At 47.1% G+C, this 23,001-nt stretch overlaps 1 protein-coding gene across 2 annotated transcripts in view; it reads right to left on the reverse strand.

Moving 5' to 3' along the window:
* Window positions 1–3,788: 3,788 nt before the first annotated feature.
* ADCY9 (adenylate cyclase 9) overlaps window positions 3,789–23,001 on the reverse strand; it is a 118,688-nt gene continuing 99,475 nt past the window's right edge. For both annotated transcript variants that reach the window (XM_080942518.1, XM_080942517.1), the window contains exons 7-11: window positions 22,588–22,796; window positions 17,359–17,518; window positions 15,573–15,721; window positions 13,271–13,312; window positions 3,789–7,930 (exon numbers count right to left, since the gene is read on the reverse strand). In XM_080942518.1, the coding sequence (XP_080798644.1) occupies window positions 6,739–7,930; window positions 13,271–13,312; window positions 15,573–15,721; window positions 17,359–17,518; window positions 22,588–22,796 (1,752 nt within the window). In that variant the 3' untranslated portion in view covers window positions 3,789–6,738. The remainder of the gene's footprint in view (window positions 7,931–13,270; window positions 13,313–15,572; window positions 15,722–17,358; window positions 17,519–22,587; window positions 22,797–23,001) is intronic.

The following is a 23,001-nucleotide window of genomic DNA, read 5'->3' on the forward strand; positions in this document are numbered from 1 at the left end:
CTGACAGAAGAACAGAGCTGAAGCAGGAATGCAGAGGTGGTGGTAAAGTGGAGAGCAGGACGTGTCCTGGGGACAGAGATTCAAAGAGAGCAAAAGTGGGCTACAGCTGAAGCCTCTTGTAGGACAATCCGAGGAGACAGAAAGAAGGGCTGGAAAGCAGTGGAGACAACTAACGGGTGGTCCTCAGGGGGTGGGCGCAGGTGTCTACTTGAGGGCATGGTGCTCCTTGGTATGGTGGTGGTTTATTGTTAGTGTGTGGGGGGAGGGGAGCACAGGCAAGGGCATCTGGAAGAGTCTAGAGTGTACATGGCCGGCAGGCTGTTTATCGTGCCATATGGGAGAGGGAGCGACGTGGCAGAGCAGGAACCAAGAGGCAAAAAAGGACTGGTAGCCAAAATGGCTGACGTCACACAGGAATTGGAGAAAAGGAGGGAAAGGCAGCCCGGAAGAGCTTCTGGCTGGAGAGTTCAAGGTAGGGGGCGGGGCATGCCAGCAGGGAGGCCCCTGTAGGGACTGCGGGAAGACTTGGGCCAGATTCTGCTCTAATTCTTAGTCATTTGCCCTAAATCTGAGACCTAAGAGTCTGTGCCTAAGGAATTGTATGCAGATAGTTGGGGCCCACTTTATTCCCTTCTCAGAGTGCATTAAACACTTCCTGATGGTGGCAACTTTCAAAACAGTAGTTAAACCCAGTAAACCTCTCCTTCGAGGCTAGCTCAACTTGGACCAGTAACCGGCTCCGTGTTGAGGAAAATGAGTTAGAGGCTATGTGTGATGGTAGGTAAGAGTGAGGCAGGAGGATCACCACAAGTTCAGCTACGCTGGTCTACATAGCAAGGTCCAGGCCAGCCTGAATTCTGTCTGTCTACCTGTCTGTTAAATCTGAGGAGGACACTTAAAAGCAGTTTTTGTGGAAGTGCCTTTTCCTTTCAGAGCTGAGATAGGCCTAGCAGACATCTGATCAACCAACAACTCTGTTTTCAAGGTGGGGTCAGTATCTTAAGTGGGTGGTATGTCGCTCCTGACCTTCCAGCAAAGCCAACCGGAAGTAGTACCTGCTAGTCACTGAGAGAATTACTTTAAAAGTGAGTTCCTCTTTCCAGTGGCAGACCCACTAGGAACCATGAGCTAAGGAGCCCTGCTTGGAGATGTCAATCAGAAAAGGACATTACTGTGTTGCTTCCGGTGTCTGGGAGAGTCATCCTGAAAAGCAGTTTCAACTCATAGCTGCTTCTCAGATGTCCTTAAGTACCAGAGGAAAAATCAAGTGGCCTAAATCATGGAAGCTTTGGGGTATGATCTGGCACACAGTAGGTTTCTAATAAATAAATTTTGGCTCCCTTTTACTCCATTTCAAGTAATTTGACTAAATTTGTATGATGAAAAGTTGAGGGTCCTCATTACATGCATAAAGTTGTACATTATAATCTGGATAAACATGTTTATGTAACTGAGAAGCATTTCCATGTTTCCAAACAGGAGTCTTTAAGCAAATGGTGGAGACCTCTAGTCAGACAAAACCTCAGTGTCCCTTTAGCTATTGCAAGGGAAGGTAGTTTACTAGAACCCAAAATTTGAAATCTGTTTTTTTAGTTCTTTTCTAAGACAGGGTTTCTTTGTGTAGCAAGTTCTCTTCTAGAAAGTTCTCTGTATATCAAGCTGGCCTCAAACTCAGAGGCCACCTGCCTTTGTCTCCCCAGTGCTGAATTTGAAATTTTATTCAGTATCAGAGTCTATTCTTTTAGGCATTTGTGTGGAATACTGTGTGTGTGTGTATATGTGTGTGTGTGTGTGTGTGTGTGTGTATGTGTGTGTGTATGTGTGTGTGTATGTGTGTGTATGTGTGTGTATGTGTGTGTGTATGTGTGTGTGTGTGTGTGTGTGTGTGTGTGTGTGTACTCATGCATGCTCTCATGGGCCTGAGGTTGATGTTGGGTGTCTTTAAGGCCTCTCTCTCGAGTTGAAAGTTCACTGTTTGGGGTTGCCTGCTTTGGAAAATCTGTTTCTGCCTCTACTGTTCCAGGGTTACAGGAGGGCCACCACACCCATTCAGCAGTTCTGAGGATCAGAACTCTGGTCCTTAAGCTTCATGGTAAACACTTCTGGCTGAGCCATCTGCTCAGCCCTGAGTAGTTTTTTATGTGCATGTTTTTTTTTTTTTTTTCAGTGAGGCCACAACTCTCATCAAATGATTGAAGCTCCTGGAGTTAAAAAAAAAAGCATAAGATGTGAAGAATCTACAGCTTTTGATAAGTGAGGTTTCAACAGCAGACGCTGCATTGCTTAACTCTGGCTTCCGTAGACTTGCAAACCCAGAAGGAAGAAGAGTCCCACAGGCTTAGTTACTCAAATACTAACTTCTTTTTCTTACAGAGAAACCATATAGACATATACTAGGGTGCTTGTATGTACATGTAGATGCTATGCAAACGTGAACTTTAAAAATCACCCCCATCCACTTGCTGGTTCCTCCAGTTTGCCTCTTTTTCCAGGTCCTTGGGATCTGTTCCAGGTGGCCATAACGACAGAGTCTGACGGCACGGAAAGCAACCATGTGCAGAAAAGATCTCAGACGAAAGAGAGACCACAAATGATAAGTTGTACTGCAAAGATTAGAGACTGCCTTTCTTGTCTGCAACATTGTCTAAGTCCCTGAGTGCCCTCTGTAGCCTAGGACCACATTCCTGTCAGACCTTCAGTACAGTGAGCGCCCTTCTCCCTCGCTATGGAAGCCAACAAGCACTGTCTGTCAGGAAGAAACCCGGTCAATGGATGTGCTCTTACTCTCGGCTGACAGACAAGTGGACAGAGCCCACGTCCTTATCTCCCCTCCAAGGTCTATGGTTTATGAGAGGTCCCTTTGGTCTGGGCATGGCTCATCAATACTTGACCCACTAAGAAAAGTTTTCAGGTGAAGAAGGCTACACCCTGGAAGAGCTATGGTTTGGTTTTAGATTTAGAGGCACTACGAACCCTTAAAGGTATATACAAAATGGCATGTAGTTTTTCTTGGGAGAGATTCTGTGGCTTAGAAACACAAGGCAGGGTCGCATATAGTCCAGGCTGGCCTTAAACTCTATGCGGCTCTCGAAATCCCGATCTTCCTGCCACCATCTCCTAAATACCAGATAACAGGTGTGCTCACCAACCATGGTGAGTTCTGTAACTTTAGATTCTGAGGTGGGCTGGGACCTACAAGACCAGGCAACAGCAAGATCCTAGCTCTGCAGTTATCCTGAGGCAAAAACGTCTCGTGGTGGCTTTTCAGGAGACCTATCGTGTTTTCTCAGCCAATCTCTTCACTTCAATGCTGCACACAGGAGGCCAGCCTGGTCTACAGAGCAAGTTCTAGGACAGCCAGGGCCACACAGAGAACCCTGTCTCAAAACGAAACAAAACCAGAGAGAAAGAGGGGAGGGGAGGCTTCGTGAAAATTTCCAATGAAGTAGGGAAATTATCAAATGTATGTGTTCTATAGCTTTATTTTTAAATGTTTAAATGTTCTATGTAAAAATAAACATTTCTCAACCAAAGTTAACTGCAGTAGGTGAATTCATTTAAAAAAATAATAATATAGCCCCAGAAACACAAAAAGGTAGAACTTTGTCCCTATTTTTAAAGTCACGGTAGGAAGGACATGTGAAGCTTGTCTTGGCTCCAAGTTGCAGAGCACACACTGGGTGGGGAGGCACGCCCTGAGGCGAGACGGTACCAAGCTTCTCAGTGAGGACAGACCACGCACCAAGGTTAAGTTTTAGAACATTTTAATATCCTTTTTCTCAGTGGATGCATCTTGAAATTCTTAGAATTAACAATTTAAAAAGAGCAAAGGAAAACATGGAGATACAAACGGTTGGTTCTCGCTGATATAATTTCAGGTTCTAGGCATGATGCGATTTTCGAAACAACCAATCAAAAAAAAAAAAAAAAAAAAAAACAAAAAACAAAAAAAAAAAAAATAAAGCTTACCTTGAAAACCAAGAAATTCAAATGCAGACTTATCTTTGGAAACTACAAGTGACTACAGCCCAGGTGACGGTCGCACACTGCCTTTGGCTCGCTGTGTCATGTGCAAATGTGCAGGTGCACTCCCGGGAGTGAAGTTAGGGCAGAGGGAGCCATGCGTAGGTGTGGCACATCTGTGGGGCTCGTCAAGCAGTTTGTAGGTTTATAACCGACGCTCTATGTTCATTTGTGTGGGACAAAATTATATGTGCTTCATCATACAGATGTGTAAGATTTTTCTGAGCTGGGGCCAAGAAGGAGGGGGCGATTTCAATGCAAAGGAACTATTTACACACATTCAATTCTGGAGTATTGCTTCCTGCCCTAGGTTTCTAAGAAGTATTGCCACCTGACGGACACTCGAGTCCACTGCCTAGAAGCCCAACTGTCTCCTGCAACAGCTGTTTGTTCAATGCCAACAGACCAAGCTGCACGGCAGGTGTGCTGCAGAGATCCCGTGGTTGTGTTGAGGTATGCTTAGGGGCAGGGAGCTGGAAAGGCCCCCAGGGGCCTTGCACCCTGAAAGAAGAATGTCTGCACTGGTTCTTCAGGAAGGCTCGGGGTGTTTAAGACCACTGCACTCGGTGTAAGCTGCCCTAGGTCAGGGCTCCCTTTGCACAATGCAGAACTGGACCACTGTCCAAGGTTAATGATTCTCCCCAGCTGGACTGCACTCTCGGGTTGGGGAGTGGGCTGGGAAAGAGTCAGATACCTTTGTAGCAGGGAAAGAGAGTCTGGGAGGGAAGATGTGGGTAGAGATGAACTTGGCAGAGCACATCGTGAACCAAGATTGCAAAATCCCGACCACTAGCTAGCTCCTCAAAGTGACCAAGCCTGGAGGTGGAAGACGGGACTGATGCTCACGCAGATGAGCACCCTAATACTGACAGCAGGAGACCCCAGCATGCCCTAGATCCCTAGCACAAGGAAAGAATCAGGTAGTGTTTTTAAGAAAAGAAAATCGGTGGCATTGTACAGGAATACATTCTTTAGAAGCAAGAGGTATTGTCACAACTTATCTGTTCTTCGAGTCGGAAGACCAGCAGGGAGCCAACTGGGAAAGGAACTCTTCCAGTCACTAAGAACACTCTGGGTCTTGGCATGGCTTTGCTGCTCGGGTGGCCGTCCCAAGGTGTCTCCAGGAAGTGGCTGACTAGAACTAAGATGTCACCTTGCTAGCATAAGCAGGTTCTGTCCATCGTTGGGGAGGAGTGAAAGCCAGGCTTAACTCAGATGTGAAAACTCTACAGTGAGGTTTACCAGTGAGGACACACCACAGGACATGCCATGAAGACCTCCAACAGACATAGAGCGGCTCCTTGGTGGTCTCGTGGGCTGCAACACCAGTGTGACCTGGAAAAATCATGGCAGCGGGGAAGCTGTAGCCTGGGCTCCATCCAGTGCCCACTTGACACTCAACATGGAAGAACACAATGTAATTACAAGCAAGGTTAACAGCCAGCAGCTTGACTCTCATCTCTGTGAGTGGCTGTCTCCATCTCCTTTGGCAAAACAGATGGCTCTGTCCCTCGGTGCACCATAAGAAACCCCTTTTAAGAGCCTGGATTGGGCAACAGAATTGAACCCCACCACAAGTCAGCCAGTGCAGTCCAACAGTAGGAGGGCCAGACAAAGGTTCACAGAATACCGCTTGGCGCTGAGTCAGTTTTACTCTGGATCCCCACAAGGGGAAGCAGCACCCTTGGTGGCACAGTGGGCCACAGTGGATGAAACACAGAGGGACATCTTGTCATTGGTTGGTCGGCTGTGTCCTTTGCAATCCGCCCTGCCCACTCCCTGTTTCCCTCTACCAAAACAACCCAGCGGCCCCTCCCCAGTAATACACACGATTTGATAAATAAATAAATAAATAAATGCATCCTCAGATGGTTAAACGTCTCCCTCAGATGGGTCAGCTTCTGAGACAAACATCTTCACTCTTGGCTGGAAGACCCCCTCTGTGGAGGGCACAGGACGAAAACACGGCTTTGAGATTCCTGAGGCCTGGTTTGTAAGCTTTGTGCCTGCTGAGCATATAAGATCTTGGCCTGCGTGCAGATGAGCCCCTGAAACTGCCCAGTGTTGGGGGCAGAAAGGCCCATTTGTGGGCCACAGGAATGTGGGCCCAGGTACCCGAGAGATGCCAGGAGGGAGCTTACTGAGCTTCTAGCCCTGCTCCCTTTTATAGCCCCTCCCCCAGATGAGTTACTGGCACTTTATGTCAGATTCATAAATGCAAGTGTGTGTGCGTGTATGTGCTTAGAAAGGCCAGGTGACTGAAAAATACTATTACATATATAGAAAAAATAAACTGGAAAACACTGTATGAGGGAAAAAAAAGTGTGAGAAAAGGCAATAAAAATGGTATTTTAACCACAGCTTTTTTTTTTTCTTTTTCTTTTTTTCTTAAATAAGTCAAATAATCCCCAGGGTCATAATTCCACCAGTAGCCTCAGCCCCAGATGCAAGGCCAAACCCTGAAGGCACTTGTATTCCTCTGCACTGCTGAACGGATCCCCCAGGCTGGGGGCAGGCTTCCAGAAAAAGGCTTTGGGGGAAGGGAGTAAAGGAAAAACCGAAATGGGTGGAAATGAACCCTGAATAACTGTGCTCCACACAGAGATTAGGGCTGAAATGACCACGTGACACCACATCTGGGGACAGGAACTGAGGCGCTAGATAGCACAACAGCCCATCGAGACAGAGAGCACCTCGGCAGCTCTCCGCGCTGCCTCACACACTCTTTGAGACGTTGAGCCTGGTGAGCTCATTGGCCTCTTCTGCGCCTGCGTCGTCACAGTCATCCTTTTCTATGGCTTTGCCAAACGGAAACCTTTCCTCTGCTCTGACCGGCTCTCTCCAGGGCCTCTTAGAGGACAGGTACGCTTCCTTGGCCTGTGCGCTGTCATCCGATCCCAGGGAGGCCTTGTCCGCACACTGAACAGAAGGCACCAAGTTGGCAATCTCATCTGTGGGAGACCGTCCGATGCTGCCATCCACCTGGACGCGGATGTCCGGGGAGATGGACAGCTGGTGCTGGGGAACCACTCCGTTGTCCGTGCACTTTGGGTAAAGGTAGGTCTTCATCTGCCCCTTCCCCTTGACATTCACGGTCCCACGGTAGTCAAAGTCATAGCCCATCTTGCTCAGCACACGGTAGCTCTCTTCGCTCACCTGGATGCGGCACTCGACACCCGTGGTGTCCATCCTGCTGGCGATGTTGACGGTGTCCCCCCAGATGTCATACAGCAGCTTGGTGGTACCAATGACACCTGCCGTGAGGGGTCCGTGGTTAAAGCCGACCCTGAGCTTGAAGTTGAACCATAACATGTTGTTGTTGAAGTCATCCACCACACGCATCATCTCCTTGGCGAACTCGAAGAGGATACGCAGATGTTCCTGCGGGTGGCCACCCTCCTGACACTGGGCCGTGTTCAGCCCTGACGCCGCCATGTATGTGGCCCCAATGGTCTTGATCTTCTCAATGCTGTTATAGTCCGGCTTGCTCAGGAGCTCATCGAAGTCACCGATCAGCTCGTTGAGGACGCGGTAGCATTCCTTGCCCCCCTCATAGTTTTCCTCATAGAATTCGCTGAAGTTAACAATGCTGGCAAAGATCACTCCCCCGCTGTCGTGGTTCTTGGAGTAGGTCTGGGACACCTTGAGCTGCTCAGCCACATGGTAGGGGATGATGTTCCGCAGGAGCCAGTCAGCCTGGTCTCTCATGCTCTGGATCTTGGTGCGGTGCAGGTCCGCCTCCACATCCCCGTGGTAGTGCAGCCGGTAGCTAACTTCGAACTCTCTGTTCAGGAACCAGACCAACAGGAGCAGGAGGAAGAAGGTGAGGATGAACTCCTTGCCTATGAGGCTGGCCGGCCTCCTGCCGTCCTGGAGCACGGAGCTGTTGCAGGGGTTCCTCTCGGCGCTGTGGGGCAGAAAGAGGAGAAATGACACAGGGGCTCAGAGCACGTATGCGGGAAGAGCTCCAGACCCGCACAGAGTGAGCACTCCGCCGAGGGTGGCTGAGCATTACCACGAATCAGGCTCCATAGGCGCTTTTGTATTATTAATATTTAATTTGGTTTCTTGTCCTACGTAGCCGAGGCTGGCCTTGAACTTGCTATGCAGCTGGAGGCTGGCCTGGGACTTACCCTGCTGCCTCTATAGCCATATGCTAGAACGACAAGCCCGCACCACTAGGCCCAGCTTTGCAGAAAAACTGATTAGATTAAAAACAAACAAACAAAAAAAAAAAAAAAAACAAAAAACAAAAAAAAACCCCAAAAAACAAAACTCTCATTCTCTTCAACTATTTCTTTTAGAAAATCCCAACTTTATAGAAATATTAAATTTCATAAAAGTTGGATATTCTTCATCTGGATTTTAAAATTGGTTAATGTTATCTCTCTGCTTGCCTCTCAATACATATATAGAGACACACATGTGACATACAAAGACACACTGACACACACAAATACTTTTCCCTGAGCTGGAGAGGTGGCTCAGTGGTGGCTCAGACCAACTGCTCTTCCAGAGGTCCTGAGTTCAATTCCCAGCAACCACATCATGGCTCACAGCCATCTGTGATGGGACCTGGTGCCCTCTTCTGGCCTGGAGGCATATATGCAGGCAGAACACTGTGTTTCTAATAAATAAATAAATCTAAAAAAAAAAAAAATACTTTTCCGTAAACATTAACTAAGTTGTTGGTCTGGCTATTTTAGTATGTCTCTCCCAAGATACAGACATGCCCCTCAGCGGTCACAGCGTCATTATTGTGCTGGAGAAACTGAATAGAATTCTAATAGATTTTATTCTTAGATTTTTAAGCAACAGACATCATTTTACAAAGACTGTTTTATGCATCATTTATGCTCTACTTGTAGAATGAAACTTTCACAAAACACATTCCCCTTCTAGCAGGTTCTGCTTCACCGAAATTATTTAAGACAATCTTAACATTTTCAAAAAAGAATATGAGACTTATACATTTAAGATATGATATATATATATGTACATATACATAATATATGCACATGGTAAGAAAACCAGTCATCAGCATAAAGAACAAAATAGTCTTTCCTTCAGGGTAACAAATGCATATATCTACATATAGAAATATAGATATAGATTTCTCATGGCTATAGAGTAATCTTATATATAGATGCACCACACTCATGCTGAGTAACTCAGTGGTTATGATGAGAACTGGTGTTTCAAAGAACATTCCTACCCTCATCTTTGCATCCACTGGGATTTAGAATTTAACTACAGACTCCCAAGAGGTCCTCACGGGCTGGACCTGAGCCCAGAGCCTGTGCATAGACAAGCGTTCTGTTTCTAAGCAATAGACTCAGCCTTCAAACTCTTCTAGACCACACTCCCGTTCCCTTTGCCAGACAACTGAACGCATGTCCTGTTTTTTGGAGCCCTGCAGCTGAAACCGGAGATTAGCACTGAGAGCTACCTTGTTTTCTTGTCTTTTCTTCTTAAGGCAGGATCTTATGTAGCACGAGTTGGCCTGAATTTGCTATATAGCTGAGGGTAACCTTGAATTTCTAATCCTCCTGCCTCCACTTTCCAAGTGTCGGTCGGGATCATAAGCATACATCACCATACTTGCTCAGTCTTTTCCTCTGTAAAAATACTGCATACTTAATCATAGAAAATTTAAGGGAAAGTAGAAATTAAAAAAAAAAAAAAACAAAACAAAAAAGGATTCTTCTCTTGTTCTACCTCCCAGAGTCAGTTTACATCAATATTTGGATTTTTTTCTTCCTTCACTCCCTCCCTTTCTTTCACCCTCTTCTATTTTTAGCAGAACTTTTGACTTTTCAGTTCCTATAAGTTTTATACCTTAATGCATTTCTAAATTGCCCAAGGCAGGTTGTTAAATTTTCTGTAATGATGAAATTGTTCACTATGTAAATATAAATGGATATAAAACTGATGTGGGGGGGGGGCTGGAGAGATGGCTCAATGGTTAAGAGCACTGGCTGCTCTTCCAGAGGTCCTGAGTTCAAATTCCAGCAACCACATGGTGGCTCACAACCATCTGTAGGGGGATCTGATGCCCTCTTCTGGTGTGTCTGAAGACAGCTACAGTGTATACTTATATATAATAAGTAAATCTTAAAGAAAAAAGAACCTGATGTGTCCTCAGGTGAGATCTAGGGCACAAAAACCTTAATTCCTTAGTTACAGTATTTAATTAAAGTCTTATACCTTTGACATAAGGGTATTTTAAAATAATGGATGTAGCAAGGCCTTGTGGCACACATCTCTCATCCTAGCCTTTGGAGGGAGAGACTAGAGTATTAAGCGTTTAAGGTTATCCTTGGGTACACAGCAAGTTCAAGGCCTGCCTGGGCTACATAATATTTTATCTCAAAAGAAAAAAAAAGTAAAAAAAAGAAAGAAAGAAAATGAACTTGAAGCCCTCCTTAGAACACCACCATGAAAGCCCTGATACTGGGACGGTCCCTAGGCGACCCTGGTAAGACAACTAGAGACCTTCGGTAAACCTGATCATCTGCCAGGCCTTGGTTTCCTCACGTGTAAAGCATGAAGACTAGCTAGAACATGGCCAGATCGCTTCCTTCGTGTTCAGAGTAGCTGTGTGAGCTGCGCAGAGGAGCCCTGGGCTGAGATGGGGAGGGGTTCCACTACGCCTTACACAGGCAATGCAGTTTCTGCTGAGCACCTGCTTTCCCTCTGAGCTTCATATGTGGCCTGTGCCATTAGAAGCTCGGCCCTACTGAGATCCTCTAAGGGCCATCCCAGCTCACTGGGCGAAACTTCCCTTTGCTCTTTCTGGTGTCTTCTCCCTGTAATTATGCCGAACCTGGACTCCAGCTGGGCTGCACTGGAGACCTGACACAGGTGTCCTGGCCCAGTGGCTGAGAAGCAGGACAGAGCTGTACCCGAGGACATTCCATGTTCATTTCGCTTAAAACACCGAATCAAATGATAGTGCCTATCAAATCTTTGTTTAACCGACTAAACATAGTTTAGTCTAGCCTGATTCTCTGGTCTTTCTTTCTTTCTTTCTTTCTTTTGGAGACAGGGTTTCTCTGTATAGCCCTGGCTGTATGTACTGAAACTCACTCTGTAGATCAGGTTGGTCTCCAACCCAGAGATCCACCTGCCTCTGCTCCCCAAGTGCTAGGATTAAAGGCGTGAGCTACCACCAGCACCAGGCTCTCTGCCTGGCTTTTAAGGGGAGTGTACAGAGGGTCTGTGCTGGGGAGACACCAACTGTATCTCCTGTGAGCATGGCTTGCTGGGTCAGGGGTTAAGTTGCTTTCCCCAATGTTGTGACATTGAGGAACAGCTCTTTTTAGTAAGTTTCCTAAGGGACTGAACTTAGGTCAACAGGTTTGGTAGCAAGCAAGCATTCTCTTTGGCTTATATCTTAAAAAACTCAAACCCAAGCCAACACCAAAACAGCTTTATTATTATGTGTATATGTGATTGGTAAATGCAGACACCCAGGAATGTGTCCGGGTCAGAGGATAAGTCCATGAGATCGGTTCTCGTTGTGCCAGAGCAGCAAGTGCCTTACCTGCTAAGCCATTGCCCTGTATTTATATTTTATTAAGACAGGGTCTTGTGTTGCCCAAGTTGTCTTGGAATTAACTCACTATGTAACCGAGAATGAACCTGAACCTTTGATCCTCTTGTCACTTCCCAAGTGCAGGATTATGGGATATGCCGTCACACCCAGAAATTCTTATTCTAAGACAGGTGGACCAGAGCATCCAGATGTAGTTCTAAATCTAAACAGCAAAGGTCTGTTTCCAAGAGGAGGATTTTTGGTGTGTTTGTGCTCTGGTGAGTGTCCCCAGGGCCTTGTGCTAGGTAAGGGCTCCACCGCAGAGCAATTCCAAGCTCTTTCAGGTTTTATTCTTTTGAAATGGCATCTCAGAGAAAGCTGTCCGGGCCAGCCTTGAGCTCACCCTGCACTGGATTCATGCAGGCCTCGGATGTACGATTCTGCCCTCATAGCTGAGATTACAGGCCTGTGACCCTCTTCACACTCAGTCCAAAGGAGATGAGTAAATGTAAGAGTAACTGAATACTGGGGTGTTCAACCATGGATGGAGGCTAAAGCAAAACACACTAAGATCTATTATCATGCAAAAAGAGGCATTTGAAATAGCAGACAGTTGAAGAGAAAGCAAGTGCCAACCTTCAGCTCTAACCAGCAAGGCACCTTGCTTGGCACGTATTAACACTTGGGATCTATCAAGACTGTACACAGGGTACTGTAGGCATAGGCTGACCTCAAACTCTGAGCAATCCCCTTGCCTCAGGCTCCAGAGTACTAACTAGTCTTACAGGTTTGATCACCGCGGTTGCTTGGCATCGCGTTACTCTTTTCTGAGGGCCCAGCTTAAGCTGTGCTGAAGATCAGTGGGATTCCCAGTAGCAGGGGGAATGTGGTTAATATGTGACAGATTTCGTGAGCTTCATCTGTGTGGGCTTTATGTTCTATGAATGTGTTTCTGTCCCTCCCAATTTGTCATTCAGTCTTTTCATTGTGGATCTATTTATTATTGATAATACTGGAAAACTATCTGTCTTAAGAGGCATAAAAATGAATATTTTTTTCTAGCTTTTGTGGTTTAATTATTTTTTGTGGTATGTGTGTGTACATAAAGGAGCATGTATAGCTGCAGATCCGCAAGAACACAGCGCACATTAACTTTAATATCTTACCCTTCAACTTTGAATTTACATTTATGCTTATAGTAAACCAAAGGTTAAACAGTTAGTTTAAAAATTCAAATATTTATTATCTCAAATTTCTAGCCAGATACACAAAATCTTATATAATTATTTATTTATTATTACTGTCTGCCTGTCTAGAAGTGCGAGGTACATGCTGAGGGGCATGTGTTGTGGTCAGAAGGCAACTGTGGACTGGGTTCTTTCCAACCACTCTTGCATGGGTTCTGGGGGTCAAATTCAGGTTGCTAGACTCTCACAGCAAGCACCTTTAACAGCTAAGACATCTTGGCTGCTCCAGGTAAAAATATTTTAGATGATAAAATACTTTATTTGAGAGATTTCCTGTTGCATAAAATTAAACTAACTCTAATATATGTCTGATGACCAGTCACCTTCCCAGTAAGAAACAAATGTGACTGGATACTTTAATATGCAGTTATTGCTTGCTTTCTCAACCTGTACACACACACACACACACACACGATTGCACATATATGTTTTCTGGAGATAAGGCTGCAGGTTGGAAGCTTACCTGAAATTCTGTGCTGTATCCAAGGGGGACATCACAATGGAACTGGAAATAAAATACATAAAATATTACAGAAAACAAAATGGCATTATTAAAAGCAATCCAAGAAAAGTTCATGTAACTTCTGTTTTGGGTAACATGAGGTAGATATTTGGTCATGATCCTCTGAAACTATAAGCCCAACTAAACACTTTCTTCTAGAAGTTGCCTGGGAATCTTAATCACAGCAACAGAAAAGTGACAGACACCTTCTCTTTTGTAAAAGGTGAATTCTGGCTTTTGTTTACTACCAAGCAAGCGCTGTGCCCTGCTAGCTCGGGCTACAACTGGGACTGGGCCGTGGCTTGAGAGCCCTCCATGTGGAAGGGGTCTTGACTCAAGGTTGATCTATTAGTTCCTGCCAAGATCTGCTGTTTGGATTGTAGCAGGGAGACGACGGGAGGCCCCTACTTTGCTGCTCTGGATCCAAGAGGAGAAGCCAAAGCTATGACTAAATGTCACCACGAAAGGTCCACAAGGCATCCGAAGTTAAAGGGTGCCAATGAATTCCACACTGTCTGTATAAAGCATTGTGATATGACCCTGTGTCTAGATGTTCCACAAAGGCAGGAACAAAAAGGCATGATTAAAAGCAACCCGTTAAAAGGTCATGAATGTCACTTAATGTAATTGCTTGTCACAGTTTCTTCTCAGGTACTGAGCTGCAGCTCTAATTCAGATTCCCTGTTGCTATGAATCCAGGCAGGAAACTGAGGACAGTCACCATGCTGCTCACTAATCACAATACTCTGTGATTCCCACAGACTCTTGACACTGCTGTAACGCCATTTAGTAAAGCAGTGGTCCTCAGGGACATCAATGCCGATTCCAAGGGGCACCGGGAAAGGTGGAAGGCCCTGCTTGTGACAGTAAGTTAGGGAGCAGGAATGTTAGCCGTCCTGCAGAGCACACGGAACCCTGCTCACCTGCTCCCTGCTCACTGCACCTGGGAAGCACCTGTCTAAGAACCTACCGGAAAGGCCTGATATGTAGATGTTTGTTACACAAACAGAAGCTTAATTGGGTTTAGAGATCATGAGCTGTTTAAACAAATTACTGTATACATACATTCTGCTACCCAAGTTTCTATTCTATTTCCAACTGCGTGTTTAGTTGACAACGAGTAAAAGCCACAAAGCCAGTTGCTGGCTTGTAACAGGAAACCTGAGACACATGTAACAAACCAAGAAGCAAACACGATGCCCCTGCAGAGGAAGGAACCTCACTGTCATCCACATAGGGCATTTCACTGTGCTCACTGCACTGGATGGGTCTCACTTCCTCTGTAGCCCAGGCTACCCTCAAACTTGCTGTCTTTCTGCATCCACTTCCCTTTCACCAGCACTGGGATTACAGGTGTGAGACACCATGCTTGGCTTTTACAGGGTTTAAATGTCCCTGTCATTTTATAGCACAACTGGGAATGGGTCCTGTCTCCAGAGGTTCATTGTGTGACTCAAATCTCTCTATCCACACCATACTTTCTACTTGGGTAGCCCAGGCCTTAGGCTTTCTACACAGCCAGGGAAGACCTGAGACCCCTGATTATCCACCCTGCCTCTGCTTACCATGTGGTGAGATTACAAGCGTGTACCAGCAGAGTCTTGTTATGTAGCTTAGGCTAGACCGCCTGCCTCAGCTTCCTGAATTGTAGGGTTACGGGCATACCACTCTGGCTTTCCCCCTCTTGTCTTTCCTCATCCTGACTCTCTCATGTGAAATAACTCAGGTCTTACTTTCTTAGGTTACAACTTATTCGAAAAAGAAAGTTCAAATATCCTACAATAGTCATGTGTCTCTCAGAGGCAGGGACCCAAGGACATCTACATTCAAACATATGCAGATCTCGTTCCCAAGTCCAAGTGCATGGGATCAAAAGTCTCATGGAATTCTGAATATTTGCGTACAACTGATAATGTGGGTGTCTTTTAGGGATGGAAACTAAGTCTAAATCCAACATTCATTCATGTTTCAATGGCTACATCTTATACACACAGCCTCTTATCTGGCGTTACGAATGACTTTCTTTTCCTTTTCTGGATCACTCTTTGGGTTGTATGTCTGTTTTTGGTACTCCTGGGGACTGAACTAAGGGCCTTTGCACGCCAGGCAGGCCCCTGAGCTCTGAGCCGAATCCCCAATTGGTACTGTGTGTGCTGGAAGCTATTTCAAGTCATGGAAGAAACATATCACCCAGCACTAACACAGAACTGTTGTCAAGCCCCAGGAGATGCTGGGCGAGGGCCGTACGGGTACAGTCACACACCTGTCTTGGCACAGGGGGATGTAGAGCAGAAGCAGCGGCCCAGCGCCCACAATGGTGGCGAGGGAGGACCTCATCCAGGAGCTGAGCTGGCAGAAGTTACAATAGTGTACAATGGCCACCAGCACTGCAGAGCCAGTAAACATGGTAAACTGCAAGAGAAGACAGTGTGAGGACAGCCTGTGCCACCCCAGCCATGTTGCTCCCACCCTCTCTGCAGTCACAGACTAAGAGCACCCCCTCACCCCCACTTCTGTTCAGTACCAGGCATCTCTGGTAGCACTTGTTGTGGCTTGAATGTGAAATGTCCCCACAGAGTCATGTGTTTGCATTACTTGGTCCCCAGCCAGGGGTGCTACTCTGGGAGCTTGCAGAATCTTTGGGGAGTAGACCCTGGCATCAGGAAGTGGGTCTCTGGAGAGGAGGGCCTTGAGGTTTCTAGCCTGCTTTGTGTCCTATCCCATCTCTGTTTCCTGTTTCACCAGGCTGTAAGGACATAAAGAGTCTCAGCCTGACAAACCCACCACCGTGGAGCTATACCTTCCCTTAAGTCCCGAGCCAGAGCTGATTCTCCATCCCTTACAATGTTTCTCATCAGGTGTTTGGTCACAGTGACAAAACATAAATGTGCAGAAGATCTTCCTTTGGGTAACCTATTGGTTTTTAAAACGTCACATATCTGTCCCATGGCGCAGTGCAAATCTGCACTGCAAGGAGAATATTCCTTCAGACATATAAGACGGCACACGCCATTTTGATAGACTGAAAAGGGAGGCTGCTTACTGGGGCCCTACCACTGTGGAAAGGACCACCTTCCAAACACTCCCTTCAGTCCCGCTGTGAGCCAACGGGAAGCGATCTGATGCCGGGACATTCTATTACACTCAAGTTCTGGATCTCAGCCTAAAGAGTAAGACCCAAATGTTTCCCACAGTGACCTCATCCTTTGTGGAGTTAACTCCAAAGCTCCTTCCCAGAGCAGCAGCTACTCCAGGGGCCAGTTGGAGACTTTAGCAGACCGGCACATTGCCTTGTATCATATGGACACATGGGGCAGGTGCTTCTTTGTAAAGCCTGAGGAAAAGTACAAATGTTTAAACTGCTGCAGGACTTCATCTCTCTAAGTCCTTCATAAGGTAAGTCTGGAGATGTGACTCAGTGGTAGAGTATCTGCTTAGTGTAAGTCTTGGGTCGGATTCCCAGCACACACACCCCAAATTAAAAGAACAGTGTGTGTGTATGTATGTGCCGCCATGTATGTGCATGTGCCATGGTGTGTGTGTGTGTGTGTACCATGGTGTGTGTGTGTGTGTGTGTGTGTGTGTGCATGTGCCATGGTGTGTGTGTGTATGTGCCATGGTGTGTGTGTGTGTGTGTGTGTGTGTGTGTGTGTATGTACCATGGTATGTGTGTGTGTGTGTGTGTATGTGTGTGTGCATGTGCCATGGTGTGTGTGTGTGTGTGTGTATGTGTGTGTGCATGTGCCATGGTGTGTGTGTGTGTGTATGTGCCATGGTGTGTGTGTGTGTGTGCCATGGTGTGTGTGTGTGTCATGGTGTGTGTGTGTGTGTGTGTGTGTGTGTGTGTGTGTGTGTGTGTGTGGTCGTGCTTCCCACCAGGCCCAGCTAGTTCATGGTTCCTGGTTTAAGAGGATGGCTAGAAGCAGTAACAGAGAGTATCTCTTTAAAAAGTCGAATTTTAGCCCTGTCCCAAGTAATCAGACTTAAAGTGCAAGAAGAGGTTAGGGAGCCTGGAAGGCTCGGGGAGACGATGGCCTGCAGCTACTTACGTGTATGTTGGTCTCGAACTCAGAGGTGATGTGTGAATAGACAGCCAGGGCAGGAAGTGACACCAAGATGGCCCCAATGCAGTGTCGAGGGAGCCATCCAGCGATCCACTCCAGCAAACGCTTTGTGCACGTCATGACATCCTCTAGGAAAAACACCATTCTGGGACACAGACGGGAGAGGATCCGGTTAGCACGGCACATCCTCATCTGCCCCACGTTGCTGTTTCTGATGCCCGCCTGGGGGCAGGTAGGCATGCTCAGAGCTTCACATCCAACTGTAGGGTTACCTTCTCCATTTGGACAAAATGCACTGGTCAAAGACCTCTGTAGTCTGTGGAGCTTGAAAAAATACTAACAACCCCCACGTAAAGTCTACCACAGGCCATGAAGTCCTCAGTGGGGCCTATCCAGAGGTGTTCTACTGAGTCCTTTGGGGGGGGTCACAGAGGCGGAAGGCTGCTGCTAGTTGCCAGAGATAAAGATGCGTTCCCAGGGTCACACAGTCACATTCTCCCTTGTTTCACTGGGTCCCACAACATCTACTACCTCCTCCTTGGAAACGCAGAGGTGAAGAGCTTGCTAATAGCAACTCAGCCTGGGGCTGAGTGATCTCTGTGCATAAGCAGGTAGTTTTCGGAGGTGTTTAACTCTGCTGCAGCTGAACAGATTCTGTTTGGATTGGGACATTAAGAGCCATCCTTCCTTTCAGCAAAATAGGTCACGTACTGAAGACAGTTCACCGCCACTAACCCCACCCCTGCATGTCCAGCTGTCTCATTCACAGCCTGAGTCATGTCTATGACAAATACAGCAGACAGGTTTGTTGTTGTTGTTTGGTTGGTTGGTTTGGTTTTTTGAGACAAGGTTTCTCTCTGTAGCCTTGGCTGTCCTGAGACTCACTCTGTAGACCAGGCTGGCCTCAAACTCACAGAGATTAGGCTGTTACTGTCTCCCAGGAGCTTGGATGGAAGGAGTGTACCACCACACCTAGCAGCAGACAGCTTCTTTATTTCCTGGGAGGTGCCTTCCTATCCCAGTGACAGAGCCTATGACTCTTCTCACCAATGTAGATCTATGACACCCCAGGAAAGTGACAGTGATTTGGTAAATCCTCCAATAACGAGTGGGGACTGAGAGCACGGCTGAGAACTGTGACTAGGAAGGGTGAGGTTCCTTTAAGGGACCCACGGGATGGGGTAGGGCAGGTGGAGGAGAGGACACTGGGAGGTTGGAGTGGAGACTCAGAACTCTCTTAGGCCTTTGCTGGGGAGTCTAGACAGGCTCACCATCTTTACATCTAGTCAGGAGCCACGTGGGGGTCAATAGCAGAGGCTTCTCAAGCACGCCCAGACCCTGCACCTTTGGCCTTAACCCTGTATATTCAGCCATGACCAGCAACGCCAGTTCTGTGGCCATTGCTCACAGAGACTCAAGTATACTTTTAGGGTCCTTTGGCTTCCTCAAGTCTAAATGAAAACACTGGCTGTGGAACATCACTGAGGAAAAACTATGAATATTTTTACAGGCAGGACTCAGAGCCCCTAAGAAAGTCACAAATGGAGCTGAGACCCAAGAGATGGGCTGCCTAGAAGACTTCTGCATGGTCCTCAAGATCATATTGTTTAAAAGCAAGACTAGGTGGTCTCGGTGAGAATGGGCTCTAAGGTGAGAAGCTGAAGTACTGGCTTTCCACGGGAACCAATGCAATCTACCTTGGAGCTCTTCTGATCTAGGATCAAGCCTTGCCTAGTCTTGGCCACAGTGATGCTACCATGTCCAGGTAAAGGGGCTACTTGGAACAGGTGCAGAGAGTACAGACAGCCACAGGTGCAGAGAGTACAGACAGTCATAGGTGCAGAGAGTACACACAGGAACAGGTGTGGAAAGTACACACAGCCACAGGTGCAGAGAGTACACACAGCCACAGGTGCAGAGAGTACACACAGCCACAGGTGCAGAGAGTACAGACAGAAACAGGTGCAGAGAGTACACACAGCCACAGGTGCAGAGAGTACACACAGCCACAGGTGCAGAGAGTACAGACAGGAACAGGTGCAGAGAGTACACACAGCCACAGGTGCAGAGAGTACACACAGCCACAGGTGCAGAGAGTACAGACAGTCACAGGTGCAGAGAGTACACACAGGAACAGGTGCAGAGAGTACACACAGGAACAGGTGTGGAAAGTACACACAGCCACAGGTGCAGAAAGTACACACAGGCACAGGTGTGGAGAGTACACACAGACACAGGTGCAGAAAGTACAGACAGACACAGGTGTGGAGAGCACACATAGATACAGGTGTGTGAAGAGCACATATAGCCACAGGTGTAGAGAGTACAGACAGACACAGGTGCAGAGTGTACACACAGGTACAAGTGTGGAGGGCACATACAGTATAGGTGTGTGAAGAGCACACACAGGGACAGGGATTCTTTGGGGTGACAGAAATGTATAAGTTGCTGTGTTTATGTAGGAAGGCAGGCCTAGGATAGAACGAGGCCTGTCATTGGACGAGAGGGAAGGATGGAATGGCTCTTGGACCACCTGGGTTAGGGAGTACCTAGGTGCAGCATGGAGCTGCTAAAATAAATTAATGCTAGTTCTATATGGCCCTATGGTGCCTAAAACTAACACCACGGAGCAACCGCCTGTGTCAGAGAAAACCAGGGACCAGTGTGGACCAGTGACTCACGGGAACTAGTTGCACGTTTTTTAATATTTACCACAACAGAAATGTCCTAAATTACACTGTGATAATGTTTTCTACAACTCTGTATGTTTATTAAAACCAACCTCACATGCAATCTCAAACCTGAACGAGTGAGTTTGCTGCATGTGAATTATCACAATAAAATCCATTTTGTTTTCAATTTTCACTTCTGAGTTTGGGTCTCACATAGCCGAGACTGGCCTCAAACTCAGCTCGTTACCAAGGAGAACCTTTAACTTCTGGTCCTTCAGCCTCCACCCCCCAAATGTTTGAGACAATAGGTATCACAACAATGCTCAATTACATGGTCACTCATAAAATAATTAAAAAAAACCAGAGGTGGGGGCACGGGACTGCAACACCAGGTACTCAAGAGGCTGAGGCAGGAAACTCAGAAGTTCAAAGCCAGCCTGGACTACAGAGCGAGTTCAAGGCCAAGGCCAGAGTAAGCTACTTAATGAGAATCTTTCTCAATAGAAAAAGAAAGTGGAAATGTCTGTCCGGTGATATATTTCCTAGCACACAGGAGAACCTAGGTTCAACCCCCAGCACTGCCCAACAACACACACAAAAGAAAAAAAAAACATTTAGAAGCCAAGGCAGTTCTTGGCTTGGGTTCTACAGAAATAGACCCTGGTAAGATTGTGCATGAGTCATGTCTTGGGGATTGGGAACTAGACACAGGTAGTGAGGGCTGGAACAGGTAGTTGTTTGCTATGGGCAGGGCTTGATTTGGAAAGAGAATTTAAGGGACAGTGCAGACACATCATTTCAGCTAGGAGAGAGGACAGTCTCTGCTGCAGAGAGGAACCTGAAGGACTGTGGGTGAGGAAGGAGGGAGGGAGATATCCCACATGGCCCACACCAAAAGATAAAATATGGAAGTCTCAGGGCCAGATCTAAGCTGTTCTGTTGTTGTTTTAGTTTGCTGGTTGGCTGGTTGTTTATACTGGGGTGCTGAGTGGAAGTAGCAGAACCTCACAGACAAGGCACTTCTTGCCATTTCTGTCTTAGATCCTGGTGGGGGGGGCAATTATCAGTGGACTGAACTAGGCTGGGCATGGTGCAGAACCTAGTCACAGTAGCCAGGAGGCAGGCACATAGTAGGACAGGTGTGTCCTGCTCAGCCACCGTCAGAGAAGCTCCCCCCCCCCCGAAACAGACAGGGGCACAGAGACACACAACTGGACAGTGTGAGGACAGTCAGAGACCTCAAAACACTCAACCCGAAACGGGGTGCCTTTATTAAGCCCTCCCTCAGGGGTCAGGGAGCTGTGTAGAAGAGGGTTGGGGAGACCGTAAGATCCAGAGGGGATGGATGGTTCTACAAGAACAGTGTCTTCCAGACACAACCGGACTGTTGCACACACGAGACTGTGGTAGTGTGCACAGGGCCTGCGCAGGTCCAAGCCACATGGGGTCCCAAAGCTGGGTGTGGAAGTGAGAGCTCCCATCCAACCATGAAGCCGTCTGCGGCGGGCAGCTGCTTGCAAAGGGAACATTTTCTCCAATGGAGTCTCACTAGGTAGTAAATGCCTACACCTACAGGTAGGTCCCGTTACACAAAATCAGTGTTTTATATTTCTCGTGCTTTTTCTTTCTTGTTTTTAACCCTCCATTTTTGGCCTATTTGTTTTCTAAAGAGAGAGAGGGGAAGGCTTGGAGTTGGATGGGTGGCGGTGAGGGGTCCGGGAGGAGCTGAGGGAGCTGTGATCAGAATATATTGTATAAAAAATTATTTCCAATTAAAAAGGTGAAATGGGGGCTGGAGAGACGGCTCAGTGGTAAGGAGCACTGAGTGCTCTTCCAGAGGGACCTGAGTTCAAATCCCAGCAACCACATGGTAGCTCACAACCATCTGTATTGAGGTCTGATGCCCTCTTCTGGTGTGTCTGAAAACAAATACAGTGTACTCATATATAATAAATAAATATTTTCAAAAAAACATGAAATGGGGTCGGTTGTCTTTATATGACCAAGCGGTATCAAACGGATACTACAGATATTAGATCCTTGTCACAGATGTGATCGATACTTCTCCCCTCTCTCTATGTCAGGCTATTTTGTTTGTTTTCAGACAGAGCCTTGTGTATGAACTTGCTAAGCACCCAAGGTGGCTTTTAACTCTTTATCCTCCTGCCTCCATCTCCCAAGTGCTGGGATTATAGGTGTGTGCCACCATGCCAGGCTTTGATAGTATTCTATGTAACACGGCATGTAAACACATTTATAAAGCCCAACTCATCTTTCTTGTTGCTTGCACATTTGGTGTCATGTCTAACTGCCTATTCCAAGCTCAGAAATTGACACGACTTCTTTAATTGGGCTAGCCTGGCCCTTAGGTTAGCAGAGGCTTGCTCTCTGCTGCTGCCTGTCATGTATTCCCTTTGCATTTCCTCCTCCCTTTCTCCTTTCTGAATTCCTCACTTCTCTGCCCCTGTGCTGGTTAATCAGCTTGTCATTAACTGTGCAGCCAGAAGAGGGAGCTAGAGACCGCTTCTCAGCCCGAGCTTACCTGATGGACACCAGGAGAGAAAGCACGTCCAGCAGCAGGTCTGCACCAAAGACGGCCAGGGCAGCCGGCGGGGGAGGGGTGGCGGCGGCTCCGTACTTCAGGAAGCAGGTGATGGAGAGGATCAGGAACACTGTGGTTGACAGAAACACATCCAGAAGGGAGCTGAAGGTGGCGCTGGCAAAAGTCTTCACAGGGGAATTCTTTATGACCTGTTTAGAAACAGGAGAGGACAGGATGAACTGGCATGTCCTCAGACGGCCAGGGAGTCCAGGATGGAGGGACAAGTCCAGACCAGGCAGAAGCTGGCACGGCTCACACGGATGGGCTCCTCACTACTGCCGAACTGACAGTAAAGAAACTCGCCCAGGGTCACACAGCAGCAGACTGTGAGTCAGTGGACTCTCGCACGCATTG

This window comes from Micromys minutus (genome assembly GCF_963924665.1).
Source record: "Micromys minutus genome assembly, chromosome: 31".
Classification (NCBI taxonomy): domain Eukaryota; kingdom Metazoa; phylum Chordata; class Mammalia; order Rodentia; family Muridae; genus Micromys; species Micromys minutus.